Genomic DNA, 24,682 nt, shown 5'->3' with positions numbered 1-24,682 from the left:
GAAACGCAGCCAGAGACAAGACGTTGACAGCTCGTCTCGAAGATTTTGCCGCAAAGTTTTCCGGATAATCCTGTATTCATTTATATCTAACTTGTAGATTTGATTGAAGAGTCCCAAAGGACAGCGCAGTTGAAGGTGGGTATAGTGTGCCGTCATTTTTTGCGGTTAATGACGGTGAAATGGTCTAGTACTCTCATTGGGCATCGAAGTATTCAGCCACTAGGGGGCAAACTACTTAAGGAATAATATTGAGGTAAACAGTGTTAGACAAGCAAGAAGCAGCCCGTTTCCAGTGAGGACATTAACAGCGAAGAGTACGACCATCAAGGCTTCAATTCTTCACAGCACTTTGACTTAACCTTAAGTTAGATCACAACAAAAAGTTTGAGACGTTGTTGTAGGTTTTCATTGCCCATAAAAGCGGCACACGTTTATTTGAAACCGACATGTTTACCTGAGATTTCAGGAGGCGAAGTAGGTGAACTGAGGAGAAAGGTAAGAATACTTTATTATCGTTTTATGATCACGATAGTTATGAGTGTGATAAAGTTGATGTAACGTTAGAGAGCGTTGCTGTAGAAACTCACGATCAATGCGTTGCTTACTATTTATCAGTACTTCACCCAGAAAGCATGCGCCTGAGACTTCACTTGTTCAATGGCACAAGGGGACTGTGATCTAGCTTCATTTTAAATGATGAGTTCGAAGTGGAATTACTAGCTTTATCACAAGGCGCTCCCCTTCGCAAGGCCGAAGTGGTGTTCTAGAACCAAAAAATTTAAAACCCATTGTCAGTGACGTCACTTTACAGCACGACAAGTGTTATAAACACATCGCCGCTAGCCAACAGACAGAGAAGACGTGTACTTCGCATCTCTCGCTCCATGCCGCGATTTTATGAGAAAACTCAATAAAGATTTGCTTTTTCTAACCGTTCTTTTATTACAGAACAGAGTCAAGACCGCAGGGATTTAGGTGAGACCCTCATTTGTTGTTGTTTTGGTTGTATCTTTTCACGAAACTCTTACTTTTGTTTCAGTTCCTGTGTCATAGTCTGTATGGAGTCTATGGACTGACTGACAGTAGTAGTGGTGTCATGAAGTCAGCGTCGATAACGTTGTTGCGCGCTGTTGCGAAATTGCCGATCGACCCCCTCACACGCCATTGCTTATGCACGCACTAGTGTTCAATGCCGATGTAGAGTCGCGAGCAATGGCGCTATCGACGTAAAACGTTAAGAAGAAGTTGCATATTATCGACATATTTAAAGCGTTGACTTTACGAGTGAAGGATCCACGTGATGATCACGTGAACGCGCTGAGATCGTCACGTGATTTATGTGCTCGCGAAACTACAGGTATACATATAGCGCTGTGACATTCTATAAATTAGAGGTAGATTTCTTGTAGAGATGACATAACATACATATCCATCTGCTAATCTATAGCAGGTAGATATGTATTTAAGAGTAATCTATGGCTGCAGTACCGCTTTTTGACGGCAGGTTGCACCTTTTGTCAAAAAGAAACTTATGTAAGTGAAAAAGAGGTAAAAGATAAGCCTTGTTTCATGCATGATGCAATTTGATGCGGTATCTTACATAGTGGACATCATGGAAAGTAGGGATTAAGTCAGCAGGTGTAAACGTTATATGTACATTGATTTAGAGCGCTAAGACAGGGCTGCGGTGCCGCTTTTGGGCGGCAGGTTGTAACTTGTAACGTTACACACGTTAACGTTACTTTATTGATGAAGGGAGGGTCTGTCAACTATAGAACCTTCTTGTCAATAAAACCTCCTTGCTGGTAGCGACGTTGTATAATTGGCGGGTTACCTTATAGAAATGTAAGGTCAGAGGTAGATTTCTAGCAGGACAACATAACGTACATAACCAGCAGCTGGTCTATAGCAGTTAGATATGTATGTTAGAGGTAAGCTATGGCTGCAGTGCCGCTTTTTTACCTGCGCCTTTCGTCAAACTGGTGATCGTCTCAATTGCCCGTAAAAGCCACAAAAGTTTATATGAGTTCAATAAAAAATGCATACGGTACTTGAGATTTCAGGCGTATCGTTAATAGGTAAATTCTGTAGAAATATGGGAAAGCGTGATAATGATCTAATAGCATCGTTTCACGATGTAGTGTGATAGATCTGTGTTGATCATAGAAATTTTATCACTGATTTGTTTGTTTGTTTGCTTGTTATATTCTTCTATTCGACTGAGAACTTGTACTTGGCCTAGAAAACAATGCGCATTCGACCAAACTTGTTTAGTGGCAGAGACGGACACTAATTTCGCTGGATTTTCGTGAATGAAGAGTTCGAATTTCGGCTACCAACTTTATCATAAGGCGCCCCCCTCCCCACAGCCAAAAAGTTGTTCTAGAACCCAAAACGTTAAACCCGTCGTCAATGACGTGACGTCACAGCGCAACAACAGTTGTAAACACATCGCTAGTCAGCAGCCAGAGAAGACGTGTACTTCGCATCTCTCGCTCCACGCCGCGATTTTATGAGAAATCTCAATAAAGATTTGCTTTTCTAACCGTTCTCTATTCACAGCTCAGAGTCGAGACCGTAGGGCTTCAGGTGAGATACTCATTTGTTGTTGTTTTGTTGTTGTTGTATATGAAAAATATTCATATAGTACACACAGATATTGGCATTGCGAGCAGGCCCCACTATAACCATGCTGCTGCGACGCGCTGCCGGGACGTACAGCTGTGTTATCGCACGTCATATTTCCCACACGTAACCACCAGTGTTCAACGCTGATATAGCCCCACGAGCATAGGCATAAATTCGCAAACGTATAGAGTTCAAAATGAGTTACGACATTGCGAGTTATCAATGCACGTGCGCGCAGAGATCGTCATTTATGTACACGTGAAATTACAGGTAGGTAAACTTTGCGAGGTGTCACTGGTACATTTTAGACAATCTATCAGAAGGGATAAAGTCGAAAAGTGTACACGAGAGGGCTAAGACAGGGCTGCAGTGCCACTTTTTGACGGCAGGTTGCGCCACCTGATTGACGAAGGGCAGTTCTGTGGACTAGAATCTTCTTGTCAAAAGAACCTCCTTGCTGGAAGCGTTATAGCGTCGTGTTACTTTATAGAAATGCGACAATATCTACATCAGAGGTAGATTTCTAGTAGGACAACATAACATACAATCCACCTGCTAATCTACGGCAGGTAGAAATGTATGTTAGGGGGTAAGTCGTGGCTGCAGTGCCGCTATTTGACGGCAGGTTGCGCCTTTACAAGAAAACTTCACATCTTGTTGATTGTCTCGATTGCCCATACAATACTTAACATTTCAGGCGCATCTTTAGTAGGTGAAATAATGAGAAAGGTAAGAATGATATCATAGGCTCGTAGGGCTGCAGTGCGGCTTTTTGGCAGCAGGTTGCGCCACATGTCCACACGTTACCTGATTGACGGAGGGCGGTTCTATATTGACTAGAAACGTTTTGTCAATAAAAACTCCTGGCTGGAAGCGCCGTTTGCTGATAGACCGTCTTTGTTGCGCCATTTTCTGTCCGCAACCTGGTACTAAAATGAACGCTGACTAAAGAGCAGCTCTTTGGGTGATGTTAAATACCATCAATCAATGAATATGCGAAGAAGATCACGTTTTTGTTTCTACAGTCTGAGACTCTGAGTAGTGATCTGCAAAAGTAGACTCTACCAGGCTTCGTGGATCGGTGGTCTAATTGTCGAAATTGGACAAATAGAATCTATAGTACGCTAGGGGAGTTAGCCGACCAGAAGAGTACGTTTCCTCACCACGTGGTGAGGATAATGATTCTACCGATCCACGGAGCCTGGTAGAGGCTACTGCAAAAGTACTATACCTTCTTATTACAAATACAAGGACTCAGCACTGAAAGCCCAAATGGTCGTTGACATATATAAAAGACATTACTGAGGTAGTGAGGCCATGTTTGTTTATATTATACTTTAAGTAATCTGTTAAAGCACAAATATTTCGTTAAGAAATATTAATATTTGGGGATGTTTCGAAATTGTTGTTCTTAGTAAAAGCAGCATTTATGACTCAAAGGTATATCGGGATCTTTTATTCAAAACCATCAACAAATAAAACTTGACACAATCATTACAAACACATTGAATGTAAAGAACATGTGATGAATCTATTGTTCAACCGTTCGGAGTAAAAGAAAGTGGTATATAAACTGTTAAAAGGATCAGAATTAAAACTCTTTTGTTTCCTTTACGGTTCCTTGCAGTATATGTGAACCGATAGTCCTTGGTTCTAGGCCTGGCTTTTTTCCTTTCTTGTCTATTTTAATTTCCTACCATTTTCCAGATACTGTTGAACATTAAGCATCGAAAGTTTTCTGCTTTTCTACCTTCTATGTAATCCAAGTGTTAGTCCATTTTCGTTACACCAAATTCACAATATTAGCTAAACCCATCTTAATTAAAGTAAATCGTCAACGGCACCTTCGAATTCTTGCAAAAGCCCTGGTTTTTCACAGTAGAAAATTTTGACTGGTACTGAAATCCCTTCTATCACTATTATGTGAATTTCTAAGTGATGACTCAGGAAATGGGATAAACTTTGATAACCTATCATGGGACCTTTCTGGGACCATTGACCTTACTTTCTATCAGTGCCCCCGATACCTGCACAATCAGACATATACGTACAAACAAACACACAAAAAAACAATACCTTCAAGGAGGTAATGACTTGACAAGTCACCGATAATTGATTGAAGTACAGTACAATGAGCGTTCGGCCACCAAAGTACAAAGAGTTCGCACACCACAACAGTCGAACTCTCTGTACCAATAAAAATGTACGAAAACAGCGAGGAGGAAAAAGCGTGACAGAATGTTGACGCTGTTTGATCACATCGACATCAAGCCTTGCACGTTCATGGGCATCTCGTCAATATGGGTGTTGTGTTTCTGCTCGATGTCTCTCAGCATACGCTCCTCGCCGTCCACCATAAGGTTGACGGCAATCCGCCTTCGGAGGACGTCGGAACCTCCAACCCTGGAGGGAGGGAGGGGGTAGGGGAAGTGCAGCAAACATGTTGGTCAAAGTCAGTGTGCTAGATTCACATCTCAACATTCAAGTCAGCAGAAAATACCGGAAGCTCATAATCGTAATGTTCGGCACCGCCTAAGACCAACGTCACATTACCCAGGGGGCCCGCACGGCGTCTAACCGATCTAGGCCCGGTCAGACTCTGAAGCCGGGTAGACATCGGCTCTCATAATCACAATTAGATTTTTCTTCACGCGTCTCGTTAGGGGTTCCGGGGGGCTACGGCGGGCATTCCGGTGGCTTTCGTCCAAAAGTCGTACCCCTTGGTGGAAATGTGACGTTAGCTTTATACAGCCGAAAAATGAAGAAAACGTAAAAACTTAGAGCAATGTGTCAGCAATATGACCTGAAACATCTACAATACATGAAACAACCTTAGTCTAATTGGACTCAGAACTGATTAGTGCTGCCGCCTTTTACGTTGGCATTACAATGTCTATATCCTAAAAGCTGTTTGACCATGCTGACACTACCGATATTTTGTCTACAATGACGTACGCTGTATCAAATAAAGAATCACATGATTATTATTACATGTACGGGTCAGTCTGTAACCAATGTGCCGGACTTACTCACCTGGTGATATAATTTTCTGGGTTTGACGGCAAGTCATAGTTGATGATTGTTGGACAAGAAATACGGGATTGCCTGATTTCTCGCGCCTAGGGGGTAAAAAAGATGAACAGTCATGATTTGGCATGGGACAATTTTTGATTTGCCTATTGTTAAAGGTGAATATCCAGTCTATATATTGAACAAAGTTTTCACTTGATTCAAAACAAAAAGCTTACGTTCAATCTGCCCTTAACGGCCGTTGTCAAGTGTTTGACCCACTCTCCTTCTTACAAACGCCAACCCTAGGCATATGTGACGTCAGGGGGGTCAAAGGTGACAGGAAGTCGGTATCTGTCAGCTTCTCGGTTCAGACGGACCTCTTGATATGATAACCTCTTCGCTTCTAAACAAGTCACAAGGTCATCAGGTCCATGTGTTGTATCATATATCATCTTTGTTCGCAGGCTCAACCCTTTGTAATAGCCAAAGGCTAGCTGGGTAGCCCAATTCTAATTGTATGTCATTCACAGTCAAACCAATCAGTAACTAACGTTAACTTTGACCACTTACCAGTTGCTCGGTAGTGATGAGTACACGGCTGGATCCCGAGCGGAACTCTTGCAGGGTCAGGTCCCGCTCTTCCTGACTCATGTCATGATGAGTGGCGGAGACGGTGATGCCCCTGGCACTCATCCTCTCCGCCAGCCAGTCGAGTTTCCGCGGCATGTTGCAGAAGACGACAGCTTGGGTAGTGTTGAGGAGTGGGAGCAAGTCACACAGAGCTTCCAGCTTGTGCTCCTGGATCCCAAAGCGTGAAACGAAAGTAACAACAGTATGTACCTGAACTCCGACTAGCACGAAAATTCTTTCCTAACCGTTACGATTATTAGTCGCTTGAACGGCTTGTCCAAATACACATTTTAAACATTGCTGTATCGATAGGCTGGGTGTGGGTATTCTACAACGTTGTTTGAACTTATACATGTATCCAAATGCATTTGACTAAAACCGCGCTCCATCCCTTCAACTCTGGACCTGCCGGACAACTCTTGTTTCTACAAATACCTGAAAATTTTATTTTCTAAGTCAAAAAGTACGTGCTTCCTCGTCAACAAACACTGCGCAACTGGACAGCACTTGGGACACCTACCTCACGTTCCACCTTGACGTAAAACTGCTTAAGCTTGTTGCCTTCAAGGGTCATGCCCTCCTCGGCCTTGACCATGACGTTGACGGGTTCGCGCATCACCCTCGAAGTGAACTGTAGCACGTCCATGGGCATGGTGGCAGACAGTAAGATCACCTGAAACAGGTCCCGCTTCAGAACTCAGTAAAGAGAAAACACTACAAAACTGTCTACACAGCTAGGTCCTTACCTATTCTCCAAGCAGATATGGGAAGGCAAAATCATAATGTTTTTCTAGCTCTCCGTTCTCGTGATAAAACGTATTCAACAGGGATCATCAGTTATGGAACATTTAGCTGATCTTACCTGAGCTTGTGCCGGCATACGTTTGAAGATGTCGTAGATATGGTCCTTAAAACCACGAGTAAACATTTCATCAGCCTCGTACAGCACAAGCGTCTTAACTCCTGATAAGGTGTCTAGAGAAAAGGTGGCATTTCATGAATTATTTGAAGAGTAGTAGATGCAGGCCTTACCCATGACAACTCTTTCCCAATCTAAGGTTGCGTTTTGTCGCCAAATTGGAATTGACTTCAGATACATAAGGGTTGACAGCGAAGAAGCGGGGTAAGGCTTTGCACAATATCTCTCCATAGCGCTCGGTCCAAACCCAACTAATATCGCTTTACTCCATTTCATTTCATTCGTCGACTCAATTGTGTTGCGCTCGACTGACCAGTTATCCATGGACTATACCACACTACTTTCAGGAAGGGGGTGTCGGCCTGTAATGTTGCAGTACCTGAAAATACTGCTGGGGGCCCAAAACCGCCATGTTTGTTAGGGGCCTCAATAACTACCTAACGTGTTACATACCAAAAATCGATAAAATCAAAATCAAAATTGATAAAATCAAAATTGATCCATCAAAATTATATTGAATTATAAGTGGGAAAACACAAACGCAACTAGAAACAGTACCCTACCCCGTCTGAGGTGAAACTAATTCCCAGGGCAAAGGTAACTGGACCCTACTCACTGAGAGGTAGCAGCTGGTTGACAATGTTATTTACACTGTCGGGAGTGCCCAGCACGATGTCGTTCCCATTCTCCAACGCTGCCATATCGCTGACGTAAGCTATGACCTGGCTGGTGACACTCATATAGGCACCCAAATAGTTGACATAGTAGTGTACCTTGGTAAGGAGGGAGGGTGAATTATATAATAAGGAAACTGGAAATTAATCTGGCTGTAGACAGAGCGGGCTGGAATCTTCTAACTGCCTCATGCGTCGCACGACGTGGGAGCTGCTAAGTCAAAGTCTAAGTAAATTAATCACTTGTAGCCTGCTTTGCCATTCCCATACATTGTTAATGTCGTAGATTGTGACTGTCTGTAGCTTGTGTTTACATGAAACACTGTAAACGATTTGTGTTGGAGGAACAATCGCCATCATCATCCGCCGTTCCAGTTTGGAGACAGGTTAAGCCATTGTAGACTTACCTGCTGTGCCGTTTCCCGAGACTTAGTCAGGACCAGTGCCTGACAGCTCTTAGCCCCGGCACCTCCCGTCTTCGTGGCCAGTTGTTGAAGGGTGACGATGGCGACTGTCGTGGCGGCCTGTGTACCGGCCTGAACCTGCAGACTTGCGTCACGTCCTGTACCAGAACAACACAAACTCATCACCACTGACAATTCTACACCGACATTTATTGACTCTTTGTTTTCGGTCTGTGTGTTTATTTGTTTGGACTGGCGTACGATGGAAGATGATCGCAACACAGGAAGTTTAGTTCAGAGGTGGAAGAAAATACTAGTCGTTAATTACTATAAATGCAGAAACTTTCGCGGTGATTTAATGTTCGCGGTTTTCGCGGCGACTCTTCACCGTGTATTTAAAACCACCGCGAACATTTTTCCATAACAGTAAGAGACTACAGTGCATGGTGCTGCCGCGAAATTAAAACCACCGCGAAAAGTCCATTTTCCCGCGACCGCGAAATTAAATCTCCGCGAACTTAAATGCATTAAGGTTCCGGTTCCGAATCTGATTTGACCAGACGAAGAAGTCCATAAAAATAAGACGCAAATCATAGGTCACCACCTTAGATTTGGCTCTCAATTTTTCGGCTACTGCTAAAGCAGTGTATAATCTTTTTTATTTCCCCAAAAGCCCGTTTTGGTAGCGTTTTTGGTGGCGCAGATTTCGCCGTGCGGTCAATACTTCCTGATGTTAGTGCGCGATAGCGGTAACGGTTTCGTTGCCTGATTGTCCAGATCGTGCGTTCTATGCATTAAGTGTGCGTTGTGGGTGTTCTAACGCCATCGGAGCTCGCGGAAACATATCGGATAACTTTTCTTCCTTTTTGCTCAGTATCCAGAAGAACTCTTGACCTTCATTGCCACATTAGTCATTATCCCAGGAAAACTCATTTTTTTCCGTGTAGCGGCCTTGAAAAAAGCCCCCAAAATAGCGATTTCTGTGTGAAATTTTAATTCTATTGATGTTTTTTTACCAAAAATAACATTTCTACAGAAAATGTCAACTGAGTCTGTCTGTCAGCGACAAAGCATCTTTTTCTATGGGAAACGTTGAATTGGCCGATTCGAAAACCGATGTTTTGAGAAACGCTAGCGCTTTTCTGAGAGACAGTCAAATCGGCTCCAAATCGTAAAAAAAAACTCCGAACCGATACCTTTACAGTATGCGTGACAGCCCAGGGCATGGGGTCAATGGAAGAGGTTACTATTTCACTGGGAAGTATTGGTAGGGGCCTGTCTGTCTGTTGGTGTTTTTGCAGTTGTAGATTTTCCAAACGTTACTTTTACCCATTGGTTCAGCTGTGAAATACATACAGTCATTGGGTCAATGGAAGAGGCTGCCGATTCACGGGAAGCATTGATAGTGGCCTGTCTATTGGTCTGTGTTTTGCAGTTTTTTTCAGATTTTCCATATGTTTGTTTACCTATTGGTTCTGCTGTGAAACACATACAAGCAGGGCTGTACGACTAGCCGATCCCATTACAAATAGGTTAATACATAACTTCAAGCATGCACGATTTAGTGCGTTATATTTTCATGCCAGAATGTTAATTACATGTACACACCTTGACAGCAAGGCAAAATGGCTTGCTGGTGAAGAGGAAATGGTTTCTCAATGCCATAGGTAAGGATTCCTCGTAGTAGGTCCTCACATAGTCCCATGTCATCGAAATTGTCCACTACCGACTCCCTATTAGCCTGGAAAAGCACATTTTCAAGTGATTCTGAACCGCCTCATACATCAAAACAACACCAAGAAGTGCATTCTTTACCCATTTCAACACAAATAAAAATAAGATTCTTGGTTTCTTCTTAGTCATAAGCTGTACGATGTGGAAATTTGTACATCATGTGAAATGTGTATAACGTTACCAAGTGTTATACAACAGAAATTGTGACAGTTCACGAAATATAACATCCGTACGAATCATCCAATGAATGTGATAAAACAACTAAGGAAGCATAACCAGTTTTGAACTTAATTACTTGGAAGCCGTAAGAGATTTGTTATGTTCTTACCTCAGGGTCTCCCTCTGCCCCCTCCTTGCCGAGATCCCGGTGGAAGTCATCCATACTTATGTTTCACTTCAGGACAGACAGACAGATAGACAGAGGCTTTGTTTAAAGACGAGAAACGTTCGATCGAAGAAACTGCATTAGAAAAGGTCAATCTATGACTTCCTTTGCCATGTTATTTGTGGGAGAGGTATTGCAGTCTTTTGTCATGCATCTACATGTACACCGCAACTCAGCTAGAGGCTTCATCTGAAATGAATGTGTTTTTGAGGACAAGGGGGATTTTCTGTACCCGCGATACGATAATTACATGAATACGGGCTATGGGATTACATATGCTGACACATTGCATACATGATGAACTATCCCTACGTTGTGTATTTTCTAAAACGTCATTGAATGTATCAAATCAAGGTTTCGCAAGATCATTCACAGCTGCTCAAAACAACGGCCATCCAAAATTCTTACAAGATTTGCCACCAGCTTCGACAACTCCCTCCCATCACTGCTATTGTGCCAATATCTGACTATTCCTGATATTTTGATGTGATTTTATCCTCTATTGCAAACAAAACTTACCTCTTTTTGCTTTGAGCGCCGAACCGAATCCAGTAAAATGCAGTACCTACATACGTTGTTAAACCGGTATAGCCGGCTTTTGCATAACGCATACCCGTTCTAAATCTCAGTTGGTGATTGGTCAAACGTGGGAGCGGTATTACAGCCTTTTGCCATGCACGCATACCTACACCGCAGCTACCTGATTGACAGAGGGAGGTTCTAATGATAGATAAAATCTCCCCTAGCTTCAAGCGCACGAATGTCATTGTATATCAATGCAAAGCCTTTGAATATCTAGCTCCTATGGTATGGACAGCCACACGCTCATTACATTGACCGAGAACATTGTGCATTTTCATATAATGCCATTGTGCAATGCAAGCCGTTTTATGTTGCTGGCAGGCCGACGGTTGACTGCCAAAGTCTGTTAAGCTTTAATTGCCTTTATTTATTTATCTATATTTATATCGTGTCACTTTTATTTCTGAAAAAATGTAAACTTTGATAAATGGCCTTACCAACAGGAACCCAGTGTCAATTAGTGTGTCAATTGAAACTTGCCTGGTCATGTGTTTTCTGTTGGTGATCACGTGCTCTCTGTCTGCTGTTCACGTGTTTCTCTCCATCACGTAACAACCGTTCCAGAACCCCCAAACCGTGCGCCGTCAGTGACGTCACGACGCGTCACAGCGCGACAAGAGTTGTAAACATATCGCCGTCTATGACCTTCAGGAGAAGACGTTTTCGTCGCTGCTCTCCGTCATCGCCGCGATTTTCTGAGAAATCTCAATAAAGATTTGAACCTTTCTAACCGTTCTGTTTACAGCGCAGTGTTCGAGACCGCAGGGCTTCAGGTGAGACCTACATTTCATGTTGTTTTGCTGTTGAATATGAAAATATACACACAGATATTGGCACTGCGAGCAGGCCCCGCTATAACCATGCTGCTGCGACGCGCTGCCGGGACGTACAACTGTGTTATCGCACATTACATTTTCCGCACGTAACCACGAAAGTAGTCTGTAAATCCGTGAACGGTTTTGGCTCGTTACGCGAATCAAAGTCGCGAAAATCGTTAAAGAAGTACTTAAGTATGCTGTGCAAAGAACCATCTAAATGTGATATTTATAATTGCGAGCGCGGCGATCGTTCCGTACATCAACATTGGTAGAAAACATCAGCGAATTCGAACATCAACCAACTCAAAGTAGGTACAACTCGGGCGGGTTATGAAATCATATGTTAGCAAATTTCAGGATATCAGTGGGTTAAGATTTGCGTTTCAGGTTGACAACATTAGCTGCAGTGCCGTCTTGTTACGACAGGTGGCGCCACATGGCGACACTTTGCGTTGAGAGCCGTTGCTGTAGAACAATGTTTGGGCGTTCCAGAAACCAACGCGTCAAGCGTACTAACAAAATAAAACCAACGATTCTTCAGTGTCTCCGTTTGAATACTGCGTTGTTTACTAGAGGAACGCTATCTCATTCATTCACTAGCAAAAGAAGATTAGTTCTTCTTCTAGTGAAATAATGAGATAGAAGGTACAAGGAGGTTATTTCATAACCCCCTTGAAGGGTACTATCCCATCTTCTAGTGAAATAATGAAATAGAAGTACGCTATGTCATTAATTCACTTATAGAAGATTGAATTGATTGAGACATGAGATAGATTGGTGTCATAATGCGATTCCGTTTGTACAAATTGCTTTCACAGGTAAAGTTATATTTTTATCATGCTGAAGCGAAAGTTTCAGATACTAGTACGTACACATGTACATGCAGTAGGATATGTGTACATGCGAAACATCTGTACTCTACTGTATTGTGATCATAGTACTAGTGGGTATTCTACTTTTCTGTGCAGTGTGTACACATTGAAACAGAGATGCATGTGAATTTTATCACCAGTTTCTATTGCTGTAATAGTTAGTAAAAAGAAGTATCAGGTCAAAACAAGTAAATTTTATGGATTTAGGATGATTTCGGGGAAAAAATTGATTTTGTTAACATATAAGAAATGTTCAAATACATGTATGTAGTTTACTTTTATCAGCCCTATCGCAGAACGTGCGTAATTTTTACATACCGTAATTAGGCGCACTGCTTTTGTTTTCGGTTTCTTTGTGGCCTCTGCGCATCATTTTACGCCAATCAACTTTTATTGACGTAAGTTATGTTTTAGAAAGTAATTCGAAAAGTCCATGCCGACCGGTATACAGTAGACTTTGGACAGGGAAAGCTCACGTTTGTTGAACTATATGAGTACTTATTCACTGAAAGCTGAAAAATATGCATAGAAACAGTTGTACAGAAGAGAAAATCTATCAAATTCGATCAGCTCTTTCCAACTATAATGACACTCAACTCACGAGAAACACGTGTGCACCTGCAGTTGGAAGCCCCTGGGCCGTGATGTTGGTGTAGTACGAGAGACAACCTCCAGGGAGTGTTTTTCTTCCAATCCAGACCAACATCAACATCAGCATGTCTTCCTACATCAGCCGTGACACTGATCCACCCTAGCTGTAGATTAGGTCTGTCTAGAAAGCAAACCTTCACTTTTTATCAATTAAAAATGGTAATTCAAATTTGCATTTAAATGCGCGATACAATACGCTAGGTGAAAATAGAAAAAAAAGTTTTCTGCAAATTATTTGCATTTTACTGCTCGTAGCTATCGAGCAAGAAGTAACTATTTTTCCCTCCCTACACGAAGGACGCCGCCGAATCATATAAGGCAGCTCTGGTCGACTTCGGCAGACTTCAGCCATCCTCGTCAATCCCCGCCAACCGACGAGAGCCGAGTTCGCCCGTCCGAAGCTTAACAAAGACTCTATTACGTATTTTATGTGTACGATTGCTAAGTTGTTGTAAAAAAGTACAAAAATAAAAAAAATGAATACTGTAGAAGATAAGTTAGATGTTAGTGCTAGCAGTGCTAGCAGTAGTGCTGGGCTAGGTCCCACACTGAGCGTTGCGCGCCCCTCCCCTGCGCAGTCGAACACTGATGTATCAAAATATGCAGAGAAACTGATCCGCAGTGCGAACAGCACAGCTTCGTTCAAAGACGGCAGATGTGAGTCAGGTATGGACAAGATGGGCTCTGTTCTTGACATAACCGGACTCATCCACACCTGGAACGTGAGATTGTCGTTCATGAAGGGCGATGCCCCAGGACCCAAGGAACAGGAGGAAAAGCAGAAAGTACAGAAGCTGCCAAAGATATTCACCTCAAACGGCGCAGTCAAGAAGTTTGAGTTTGGAGAAAGCCAGGAGGCCATAAGACAAGACAGCCGCCGTCGAGCCAACCGCAGAAAATTTACAATCACCCTAAACTACTTCGGCGAGCCGGAGGACTTCACCGACCCTAGGCCGTGGGTTAAGAAGTTTGATAAGAACCACAACCCGAACAACAAGGCCCTGGTATACTGGGTCCGACAGATGCAAAGGCAGGATAAAGGGCACGAGTTAGGCCCGCCCCCACCCGGCCTGGACCTGCCCTGCCAGATGGCGCGTCAGGAGGAACCAACCATCTTCATCGGGCGAAAGAATTCCAGCATCTACTTCGCAGGTATCACTAAGATTGGGGACTCAGACACTCCTCAAGTCCGCGAAGAAGCTGGAGGGGCCCCTGCTGAGAAAGAGGCCCGCGGCGAGAGTCCACTTGAGGCCCTACTGAAGCCCTCGGAAAAGACTGACTCCCCGTGGACAGGGAAAGAGTCGACGAGCAAGCCGGATGATCTTGGCGGGAAATCTGGCGGATCGAGCGTCACCCGAGAGGCAAAGGGAGCCAGAATGACCGGGCTCTTCCCGGCAAACGATGTCCCATCCGGTAAAAGGTCTCCCAAATCTGGGTCCTCTGGAGGGACACCTGAGACAGAGCCTGCCCAAACCAAAAAAGGCGCCAGAGTCAAACCCACGGCCGTGGCTGACTCCTACGGTGCGGCAAACAGAGTCAAAACATCCATTCTTAAAATAACGGTTTCCGTGACTGAGAGGCTGATGTCAAAGAACAGATGCCTTCGCATTCTGAACCGCGCTGTCTCGATCGTCGACCCCATAATGCAATCGACAGAGGCCGTTCTCGTTGACCCGACACTTTTTGTCGGACTTATCTACCAAGTTAACCAGACGTACAGCACGATGGAGGCCAGCACACTGGGGCTGTCACGGATTTTGTCGGGCGCCGTGTCGGGCGTCGTGACAAAAGTAGCAGGCTTGATGCCTCTCTTGGGCGCCACAAAAGAAGGCGGCCTGCCCGTACTTACCTCAAATGCTCCTGTCGACAGGACGGACACGGCAACGTCGAGTGACAACTGCCTGATGGCAATCAGAGTGTCCCCACCGCCCTCTGTGTCTGCCGTAGACGTTCAAAACGCTACAGGCGCACAGCCACGCAGTGATAGGCCTAGGCAGAAGACCAAACTGTCCAAGGGACGTTTTCCAGTTCGGGGAGAAATTCCAGGGATAAAGAATGTGATGCCGACCGCTGGTATGCCACGGAAAGCAAGCATTCCCTGTATGGCAAGAAACCCAATAAGGCCCCATACTCAAGCGCAGAGTGGAAAGTCAGAGAAGCCAGACAGCAAAGAAGTGGTCAAGGTGGAGTGTGACGCAAAACGTTCTCCTCAAAAGTCACAGAAATCTGACGAGGAGCAAAAAGGCACAATCTGGAAAGTGCCAGACCGTCGAAGGCGCTCTAGTCTCCACCCACCAGTGGTTCAAGACCTAAAGAACACGCTCAAACGTCGCGAGGAAGAGCGTCAGGAAAAGAAACAGGCCCTGCCCTTCACCTCTCAGTCCAGTGCCGTGTCACAGAAGAGCACTGTGGCCAAATACGAGAAAGGCAAGAAGGAAGACACGACTTCTCTGCAGACCAGTCAAGCAGTCATGAAGGGCGATGCCCCCAAAACCAAGGAACTGGAAGAAGAGGAGAAACTACAGAAGCTGGAAAAGATACCAACCACAAACGTCATCGAGGGCGCAGTCAAGAAGTATGAGCTGGAAGAAAGGCAGGAGAAGACAGCACTTGCGTTCACCCCTCCGCCTTCCCCTCCTTCACTGCCAGGAGGCAGTGCACCAGCACAGGCCGCTCCTGTTGTATACACGACACAGACGGCAGAGGTTGGACAGCGCGCCACTGTCAGCTCCCGGGAGCAAGATGTCACAAAAATCTCCACAGAGACTGCTACAATGGCAACCATGATGGAGGCCCAGTTCGCTGCACCGCCGGCACCTCCCCCTCTTCCTCCCCCTGACTACTATCTATCGGGCGGCGACGAGTCGGACGACGAGACGCCGAAGGAACAGGCACCGCCGCAGGAGGCTGCCAGGGTGTACGTTCCGCCGAAGTTCTTGACTCGGTTTCAGAGCCAGGAATTCAGGCACGTAGAGTTCAACCCCTCTCCACGAAGCAACGCCATCAGCAGTGTGGCGGGAAGTGATGTCGGTAGTGTTCGGTCTTCCCGCGCGAGTAGGCCCGCAGGCACCCCTCGAAGCTCAAGTCCTGTTGGCAGGGACCACACAAGCCAGGGGGTCCAAAGCACGGCCCTTGCATCAGCCTTGCGTGATGTTGCAGAGAGCAGGGACACAGCACATGGCATGATGCAACCTCGAAGGGACAGTCTTGCCTTCCGACTGGAGTCTCAGACCCAGGAGACGCAGCTGAAGCACTCCACCACAGTGGGAAGAAAGACGTCTACAGGGGAGACGGAAGACACGACCGAGGCATCGCACATGGTCGCCACAGTTCAGGCCGACAGAATCCCCTCACCGCCACCTCTGCCGTCCTTTGGCCTGGGTTTATTATCTGCACACCAAGTGTCGGCCATGTCTCCTCTATCACCGGTGACGCTGGGCCAAGCCTTGCATAATGCAATTGGCAGAAGAGTACACGCCGTGCCCGGGGACATGCAGGCCAGCTGGGAGCAAGATGCCACAAAGATCTCCACGGATACTGCTACAATGGCAACCATGATGGAGGCCCAGTTCGCTGCACCGCCGGCACCTCCCCCTCTTCCTCCCCCTGACTACTATCTATCGGGCGGCGACGAGTCGGACGACGAGACGCCGAAGGAACAGGAAACGCCGCAGGAGGCTGCCAGGGTGTACGATCCGCCGAAGTTCTTGGCTCGGTTTCAGAGCCAGGAATTCAGGCACGTAGAGTTCAACCCCTCTCCACGAAGCAACGCCATCAGCAGTGTGGCGGAAAGTGATGTCGGTAGTGTTCGGTCTTCCCGTGCGAGTAGGCCCGCAGGCACCCCTCGAAGCTCAAGTCCTGTTGGCAGGGACCACACAAGCCAGGGGGTCCAAAGCACGGCCCTTGCATCAGCCTTGCGTGATGTTGCAGAGAGCAGGGACACAGCACATGGCATGATGCAACCTCGAAGGGACAGTCTTGCCTTCCGACTGGAGTCTCAGACCCAGGAGACGCAGCTGAAGCACTCCACCACAGTGGGAATAAAGACGTCTACAGGGGAGACGAAAGACACGACCGAGGCATCACACATGGTCGCCACAGTTCAGGCCGACAGACTCCCCTCACCGCCACCTCTGCCGTCCTTTGGCCTGGGTTTATTATCTGCACACCAAGTGTCGGCCATGTCTCCTCTATCACCGGTGACGCTGGGCCAAGCCTTGCATAATGCAATTGGCAGAAGAGTACACGCCGTGCCCGGGGACATGCAGGCCAGCTGGGAGCAAGATGCCACAAAGATCTCCACGGATACTGCTACAATGGCAACCATGATGGAGGCCCAGTTCGCTGCACCGCCGGCACCTCCCCCTCTTCCTCCCCGTGACTACTATCTGTCGGGCGGCGACGAGTCGGACGACGAGACGCCGAAGGAACAGGCACCGCCGCAGGAGGCTGCCAGGGTGTACGTTCCGCCGAAGTTCTTGACTCGGTTTCAGAGCCAGGAATTCAGGCACGTAGAGTTCCGCCCCTCCCCACTAAGCAGGGCCGCCAGCAGCGTGGCGGGAAGTGATGTCGGCAGTGCACGGTCTTCCCATGCGAGTACGCCCGCAGGCACCCCTCGAAGCTCTAGTCCTGTTGGCAGGGACCGCACAAGCCAGGGGGTACAAAGCACGGCCCTTGCATTAGCCTTGCGTGATGTTGAAGAAAGCAGGGACGCAGCACATGGCATGATGCAACCTCGAAGGGACAGTCCTGCCTTCCTACTGCAGCCCCAGACGACGCAGCTGAAGCACTCCACCACCGTAAGGAGAAAAACGTCTACAGGGGAGGCGGAAGACACGGTCGAGGCATCTCACGTGGTCGCCACAGGTCAGGCCGACAGAATCCCCTCACCGCCGCCCCTGTCGTCCTTTGGCCTGGGTTTATTATCTGCACACGCAGTGTCAGCTATGTCTTCTCTCTCACCGGTGACGTTGGGCCAAGCCTTGCATGATGCAATTGAAAGAAGGGGCCACGCGGTTCCCGGCCACATGCAGTCCAGCTCACTTGGGAACGACGGCTTGTCCGTTCGGCTTCAGTCCCAGGCAACCAAGCTGATACACTCCACCACTGTGAGGAGGAAGACGTCTACAGGGGAGACAGAGGATACGACAGAGACATCGCACATGGTCGCGACTGTCCAGGCTGACCGTATCCCGACATCATCGCCGCTGCCGGCCTTCAGCCTCGGTGCACAGGCTCTGATAGCGCCACCGGCTGCGATAGCTATTCCCAGTGCTGCGCCAACCATGGGTCTGCTGTCGCACAGCACTGCCGCACCTGCATTGCCTGTGCCACGGCTTGGTGGACTGACTAGTCCCGGCCTTCCTGGAGGCAGAGACATGCGCCACACGTCTACGTCAGCAAAGGTGAGACAAAAGATGAGTGTCAACAAGGGTGACGAAACTGTGGAAAACGTTGCCGAAGCCAACCAGGCCATGGCAACAACGGAAGTTGTTCAGATCCCTCCGCCGACGCCGCTCCCGACTCCGGAACAGCTGAGACGCCCAAGTCTTCCACGAGCCATGCCACACCTGATGATGCATGGGGCAGGATTCGGACGAGTTCCCTCACCTCCGGCTTTGCCACCTATGGAGCTACTGATGGCCGGAATCTCAGGTGGATTCGAACGAGTCCCCTCGCCTCCGGCTTTGCCGCCAGTAGAGCTACTGATGGCCGGGATCTCAAGTGGATTCGGACGGCCCCAGGCAAACATGGCTACCGCCTTGAACAAAATGACCCACAAGACTAAGGCCACGAAGGGTGATGAAACGGTAGAAAATGTGGCAGAGGCCAGCGAAACTCTGGGTACAATGGAGGTTGGCCATATCCCTGAACTGCCACCACTCCCGACCCCAGAACAGCTAAGACGCCCAAGTCTTCCACAAGCCACGCCACACCTGATGATGCATGGGGCAGGATTCGGACGAGTCCCCTCGCCCCCGGCTTTGCCACCTATGGAGCTACTAATGACCGGAATCTCAGGTGGATTCGGACGAGTCCCCTCGCCCCCGGCTTTGCCACCTATGGAGCTACTAATGACCGGAATCTCAGGTGGATTCGGACGAGTCCCCTCGCCCCCGGCTTTGCCACCTATGGAGCTACTAATGACCGGAATCTCAGGTGGATTCGGACGAGTCCCCTCACCCCCGGCTTTGCCTCCTGTGGAGCTACTGATGGCCGGAATCTCAGGTGGATTCGAACGAGTCCCCTCGCCCCCAGCTTTGCCACCTATGGAGCTACCGATGGCCGGAATCTCAGGTGGATTCGGACGAGTCCCCTCGCCCCCGGCTTTGCCACCTATGGAGCTACTGATGGCCGAAATCTCAGATGGATTCGGACGAGTCCCCTCGCCCCCGGCTTTGCCACCTGTGGAGCTACTGATAGCCGGAATCTCAGGTGGATTCGGACGAGTCTCCTCACCCCCGGCTTTGCCTCCTATGGAGCTACTGATAGCCGGAATCTCAGGTGGATCCGGACGAGTCCCCTCGCCGCCGGCTTTACCACCTGTGGAGCTACTGATAGCCGGAATCTCAGGTGGATCCGGACGAGTCCCCTCGCCTCCGGCTTTACCACCTATGGAGCTACTGATGGCCGGAACCTCAGGTGGATTCGGACGAGTCCCCTCACCCCCGGCTTTGCCACCTATGGAGCTACTGATGGCCGGAATCTCGGATGGAAAAAATGTGGAAGAGGCCGGTCAAACAGTGGCTACTATGGAAGCTGGGCATATCCCCGCGCCGCTACCGCTCCCAACGCCGGAACAGCTGGGACAACCAATTACTCTCCCACAACTTCCACAATCCGGACCTCGGCCTATCATGGCGCTGATGCTGGCTGAACCTGCGGGTCCAGCAATCCCTCAGCCTCCGCCTCTGGCGGCTTCGTTGATGTCTCCATGCCGTGATGGAGGCACGTTTATGAGGAGCACTACTGCTTCCAACAAAATAACGCACAATACTAAGGCCACGAAGGGCGATGAAACGGTAGAAAATGTGGCAGAGGCCAGCGAAACCGTGGATACAATGGAGTTTGGCCATATCCTTGAACCGCTACCACTCCCAACTCCAGAGCAGCTGAGACGCCCAAGTCTTCCACGATCCGAGCCACACCTGATGATGCATGGGGCAGGATTCGGACGAGTCCCCTCGCCCCCGGCTTTGCCACCTGTGGAGCTACTGATAGCCGGAATCTCAGGTGGATCCGGAGGAGTTCCTTTTCCTCCAGCGCTGCCGGCAATAGAGTTTCTGATGTCCGAGATCTCATCTACATCTAGACAAGTCCCCTATCCTCCTGCTTTACCAACAATGGAGTTTCTGATGTCCGGAATCTCAGGATTCCCGGAGCGAGATGCCTCCCAGGCGTCGCCGCGGCCACGTTTGGATCTGGTCGGCTCCGGGGCCATGCAGCCGTTGCCAGATCCAAACCGACAGTACACCGCCATGTCGACGTACGCCGCACAGGAGTCCAACTTGTCTCAGAAGAGAAGCGTCACCCGTCGTGACGAGGGCACAGAACACAGCATCGGGACGAAAGCAGCCGCCTTGCACACTAACATCCCGGAACCCCCTCCATTGCCAATGATCAATTATTTTGTCCCCAATTGTGATTATCCCCGGGACACGTTTGAACACCAGATAACACAGACAGTAGCCAGGTTCTCCCATCGAAGGGAATTGTTCATAAAGCTCTGTCAGGACAAGGAGGATGTCACAGATTTCCTCATCGGGCTCGAGGAAGACGAGTCACAGTTTTCGCCGGAGGTAGTCGAGGAGATGAGAGAAGAAGCAAGCGAAGAGCTTGCAAGAATCAACGCCAGTTTCTCCGAACTGCTGATGACGACATCGGGGAGGAACCAGGTAAAAGACGCAGGAGGCTCCCAGTGCTCTGAGGAATTACTAGAGCCACGCCAAGTACCTGCCGAGAGGTCGGTTCCTATCCACCATAAGACACCGCAGAAAGATCCCCGCACCCACACCTGTAGGATACACTCCCGTTCGGAAGACAGCGCCTCAAAGATTCCACTGGTCCGGACACCAAGACAGACTAGCGAACGGAAGTATCCGTACAGACAGCCAGGGGAGAAAGCCTATTCCAGCGGCAAAGGAACGCGTTCACGTGGCCTGCCCCAACCAAAGGTAGTCGTGACTCCAGCGATGCGGCCTCAGCCTGCGTCTGAGACGGAGTCGGCGTCAGGAATGGCGGAGGATCAATCGTTCGCGCCCAGGGGTCGGACTCCCCTGAAAAACGTGCACGTGCGGAAAGCAGATGGTTCAAGAAGTCCACCTGGATTAGCCGCTGGAAAGACTGACGAGCAGTCAGCAAGGGGCTCGGCTGAGACCGTAGCTAAAACACGGAATGGCACTGTGAAGGGTGGCAAGGCGGGTATGACGCGCAAAGAGTACAATGAAAGCGGAAGCTCCGATGCACAAGCCATTCCGTCCAAGGATGCTAAGAAGACTGATTCAGTATCTAAGGATGCAGCAGCAAAGAGATTCGGTCCCGAGGGTTCCACTAAAAAGGAAATGTCATCTAAAGTAAAGGGGCCACAAAAAGCAGGAGCCTCGGGAACTCCGCACACTCCTAAAAAGACCAAGGTAACGTACAAGGACGTACGTTCTAAACTCACGACTTCCGTCAAAGTAGCACGTGCATCGAGCACCGCCAAATCAACACACACGGGGTCTTCTAAGTCTTCACTACATTCTAAGGACGAAAATGCTCCAGCCACAGGTCCATCTGGACAGACAAAAGAGTCCACACAGGACAAGAAAGAGAATCCAAGTCTTGAGGCTTCACAGAAAGGAGCAAATGTGCCAAAAGCTGGACCGTCCGGAGTCCAGACCGCAAAATCGGCGCCTACGAAGATTCCGCAAGCGAGTAAAGACGTAGATGCCAAGGGGACAACTCTCGCCATAGGCAGATCTGCAATGTCACCAAGGCGCACAGACATGCAAGCAACAGACAAGACGCCTGTCAAGCAAACAGCGCATTCGCCTTCGAAAATTCCACGACCTGTTCAGCGAGCTGTGAAGCGAACAGTTCCCGTAATTTGGACAAAGTCTCCAGGCGATGGAGAAGGCTGTGGTACTTCTATGAGGAGTACTACTGCTTTCAACAAAATGACGCACAAGGGCGATGAAACGGTACCGGTAGAAAATGTGGCCGAGGCCAGGGAGACTGTGGGTACAATGGAGGTTGGCCGTATCCCTAAACCGCCACCACTCCCGCCCCCAGAACAGCTGAGACGCCCAAGTCTTCCACGAGCCACGACGTACCTGATGATGCATGGGGCAGGATTCGGACGAGTCCCATCGCCCCCGGCTTTGCCACCTGTGGAGCTACTGATGTCCAAAAAAATGACGCACAAGACTACGGTCACGAAGGGTGACGAAACGGTAGAAAATTTGGCAGAGGCCAGCGAAACAGCGGCTACTATGGAAGCTGTTCATATCCCTGAAACGCCACCGCTCCCAACGCCGGAACAATTGAGGAGACCAAGTACTCTTCCACAAGCCGCGCCACAGCTTAACATGGCGCTACAAACGACGGAACCTTCGGCTCAGGGAACCTCTCAGTACCCGCCTTCCTTGATGTCTCCCGCCCATGGACAAGGCGGTGGTACTGTTATGAGGAGCACAACATCTTCGAACAAAATGACGCACAAGACTAAGGTCAAGAAGGGCGATGAAACGGTAGAAAATGTGGCAGAGGCCAGCGAAACTGTGGCTACAATGGAGGTTGGCCATATCCCTGAACCGCCACCACTCCCAACCCCAGAGCAGCTGAGGCACCCAAGTCTTCCACGAGCCACGTCACACCTGATGATGCATGGGGCAGGATTCGGAAGAGTCCCCTCCACACAGACGTCTAAAGATACGGCAGAACGTGAGACAGAACGGCTTCACCAGGACCGGTCTCAGACAGACCTCCGGCGGACCGGATCGTCGAGTATGGCGCCCGGTGCGACCTCTGCCTCCTACAAGCCACCTGGTATCGAGAAACAAGTGAAGTACGATGTCGACAGATCACCGGTGATGTTACCCGGTCACGTCGGGGCGTCAACGGGCGTTCGGTCCAGACCGAGTATGCCGGGCACGGGCTCAGTACCGAAAAAACTGGACATGGAAGTCTTCGACTCGTCAGAAGACAGCGAAGACCAGATAGACTTGGACAAACCCGTCTCAGCGGAGGATCTGGAAGACGACCAGTATTGGCAAGCCTTGGAGAAAAAGGTGTACGCCATGGTGAAGAAAAGCATGGAACTGGAGACTGTAGAGGAGGGCTCTGCCGAGGACGAGACACCGGTGCAGGAAGCTTCATCGACAGTGGAGAAACCTTCCAAGTTCTCTGAAATGTTCCAGTCAAGGAAAGAAAGGGAGAGGAAAAGAGAGAGGGAGGCCAGAGAAAGGGCCATGAAAGAGGCAGCGGGAAAGAATGAAGTCCCGCACAAGTTGGACCCCCCGACCGCAAAACCGTTCTATGGTCCACCGCTTCCCCCGGAGATGCAGAAAAATACTCCGGAGAAGAAGAAAACGGGCTTGACGCGCCACGGGCACAAGGGGAAGGCTACACTGGTCGCTAGTAAGGCAGAAGAGGAAGAACCAAGCACTTCTAAAAAATCTGGTGGCAAGCTTACCCCCTCTAAGCTAGTCGGCAAGATCAAGGGAGGCTTCACCAGGGTCAAAGATTCGATTAAATCTAAGCTATCCGGAGAAGAGAGCAAGTTCAACTCTGAAACGCATTGAACATAAAAAATGAAAGCGATGCATACTTGAAGCCAGGATGAAAAAAAGATAATAAAGAACGATTCAACTTCATCTCAGGCCGCAATGACCTTATCGCAACTGCGCAGCGAGGGGACGCAATTTAAGCGTTTTAGTTTTTATTAAAGTCAAATAACAATTAGTTGCCTGGCATCGATATATACATGTACGATGGCAGTATTCATTGTTGTAAAGCTGTGTCCGCATTTGTCGCACATGCTGTCAAACAATTTATACGTGTTGGCAACATCACAGTGTGAGAATTATATCGGAAACGTACTATAGGCACCCTTGCATGTAGCTGACAAAAACGATACTAATGTTAACGTATCTGTAACAGCATAAATGTCAATACACAACTTAAAAAGGATTTTAACGCACCGTAGCTTCCTTCATGAATGTAAATTCCAACTATGCCACGACTGAAGATTATGTGTGTACATATACATTTTGTAAAGATGTATATATGTGTCTTTGTAAATTGTAAAAAAAGTTGTTTTATCCAGAATAAATCTTTACGCCAACTTACGCTTCCTTTCCTTACTACTGGGTTCTCAATATCAACAGTCAA

The 24,682-nt window shown here is 48.2% G+C and overlaps 3 protein-coding genes across 10 annotated transcripts; 1 reads left to right on the top strand and 2 right to left on the bottom strand.

Annotated features, from left to right (window-relative positions):
* On the top strand, positions 1–24,643 carry LOC118426886 (mucin-5AC-like). 6 transcript variants are annotated; one of them, XM_035836471.1, is made up of 4 exons: positions 5–135; positions 467–495; positions 13,283–13,424; positions 13,607–24,642. In XM_035836471.1, exon 4 carries the CDS (start codon positions 13,786–13,788, stop codon positions 24,091–24,093), a length of 10,308 nt encoding a protein of 3,435 aa, XP_035692364.1. In that variant the 5' UTR covers positions 5–135; positions 467–495; positions 13,283–13,424; positions 13,607–13,785; the 3' UTR covers positions 24,094–24,642. The 6 variants fall into 6 exon arrangements, with proteins under 6 accessions (XP_035692363.1, XP_035692364.1, XP_035692365.1 ...); XM_035836474.1 differs by lacking the exons at positions 5–135; positions 467–495 and adding an exon at positions 11,119–11,741 and having other exon boundaries at positions 13,607–18,910; positions 19,346–24,643; XM_035836473.1 differs by lacking the exons at positions 5–135; positions 467–495 and adding an exon at positions 11,119–11,741 and having other exon boundaries at positions 13,607–18,967; positions 19,265–24,642.
* On the bottom strand, positions 4,456–11,046 carry LOC118426889 (ATP-dependent RNA helicase eIF4A-like). 3 transcript variants are annotated; one of them, XM_035836481.1, is made up of 9 exons: positions 10,906–11,046; positions 10,330–10,395; positions 9,876–10,008; positions 7,806–8,425; positions 7,133–7,245; positions 6,791–6,943; positions 6,211–6,438; positions 5,662–5,747; positions 4,456–5,031 (listed from the first exon to the last, which is right to left on the bottom strand). In XM_035836481.1, the coding sequence occupies exons 4-9, from the start codon at positions 7,927–7,929 to the stop codon at positions 4,884–4,886; spliced, it is 852 nt and encodes a 283-aa protein (XP_035692374.1). In that variant the 5' UTR covers positions 7,930–8,425; positions 9,876–10,008; positions 10,330–10,395; positions 10,906–11,046; the 3' UTR covers positions 4,456–4,883. The 3 variants fall into 3 exon arrangements, with proteins under 3 accessions (XP_035692374.1, XP_035692376.1, XP_035692375.1); XM_035836483.1 differs by lacking the exon at positions 10,330–10,395; XM_035836482.1 differs by lacking the exon at positions 10,906–11,046 and having other exon boundaries at positions 10,330–10,848.
* Positions 8,223–10,383, bottom strand: LOC118426951 (eukaryotic initiation factor 4A-II-like). The gene is made up of 3 exons (XM_035836583.1): positions 10,330–10,383; positions 9,876–10,008; positions 8,223–8,425 (listed from the first exon to the last, which is right to left on the bottom strand). The coding sequence occupies exons 1-3, from the start codon at positions 10,381–10,383 to the stop codon at positions 8,223–8,225; spliced, it is 390 nt and encodes a 129-aa protein (XP_035692476.1).
* Positions 24,644–24,682: the final 39 nt, after the last annotated feature.

This window comes from Branchiostoma floridae, chromosome 12 (genome assembly GCF_000003815.2).
Source record: "Branchiostoma floridae strain S238N-H82 chromosome 12, Bfl_VNyyK, whole genome shotgun sequence".
Classification (NCBI taxonomy): Eukaryota; Metazoa; Chordata; class Leptocardii; order Amphioxiformes; family Branchiostomatidae; genus Branchiostoma; species Branchiostoma floridae.
This window is presented reverse-complemented; position numbering and strand designations above follow the sequence as displayed.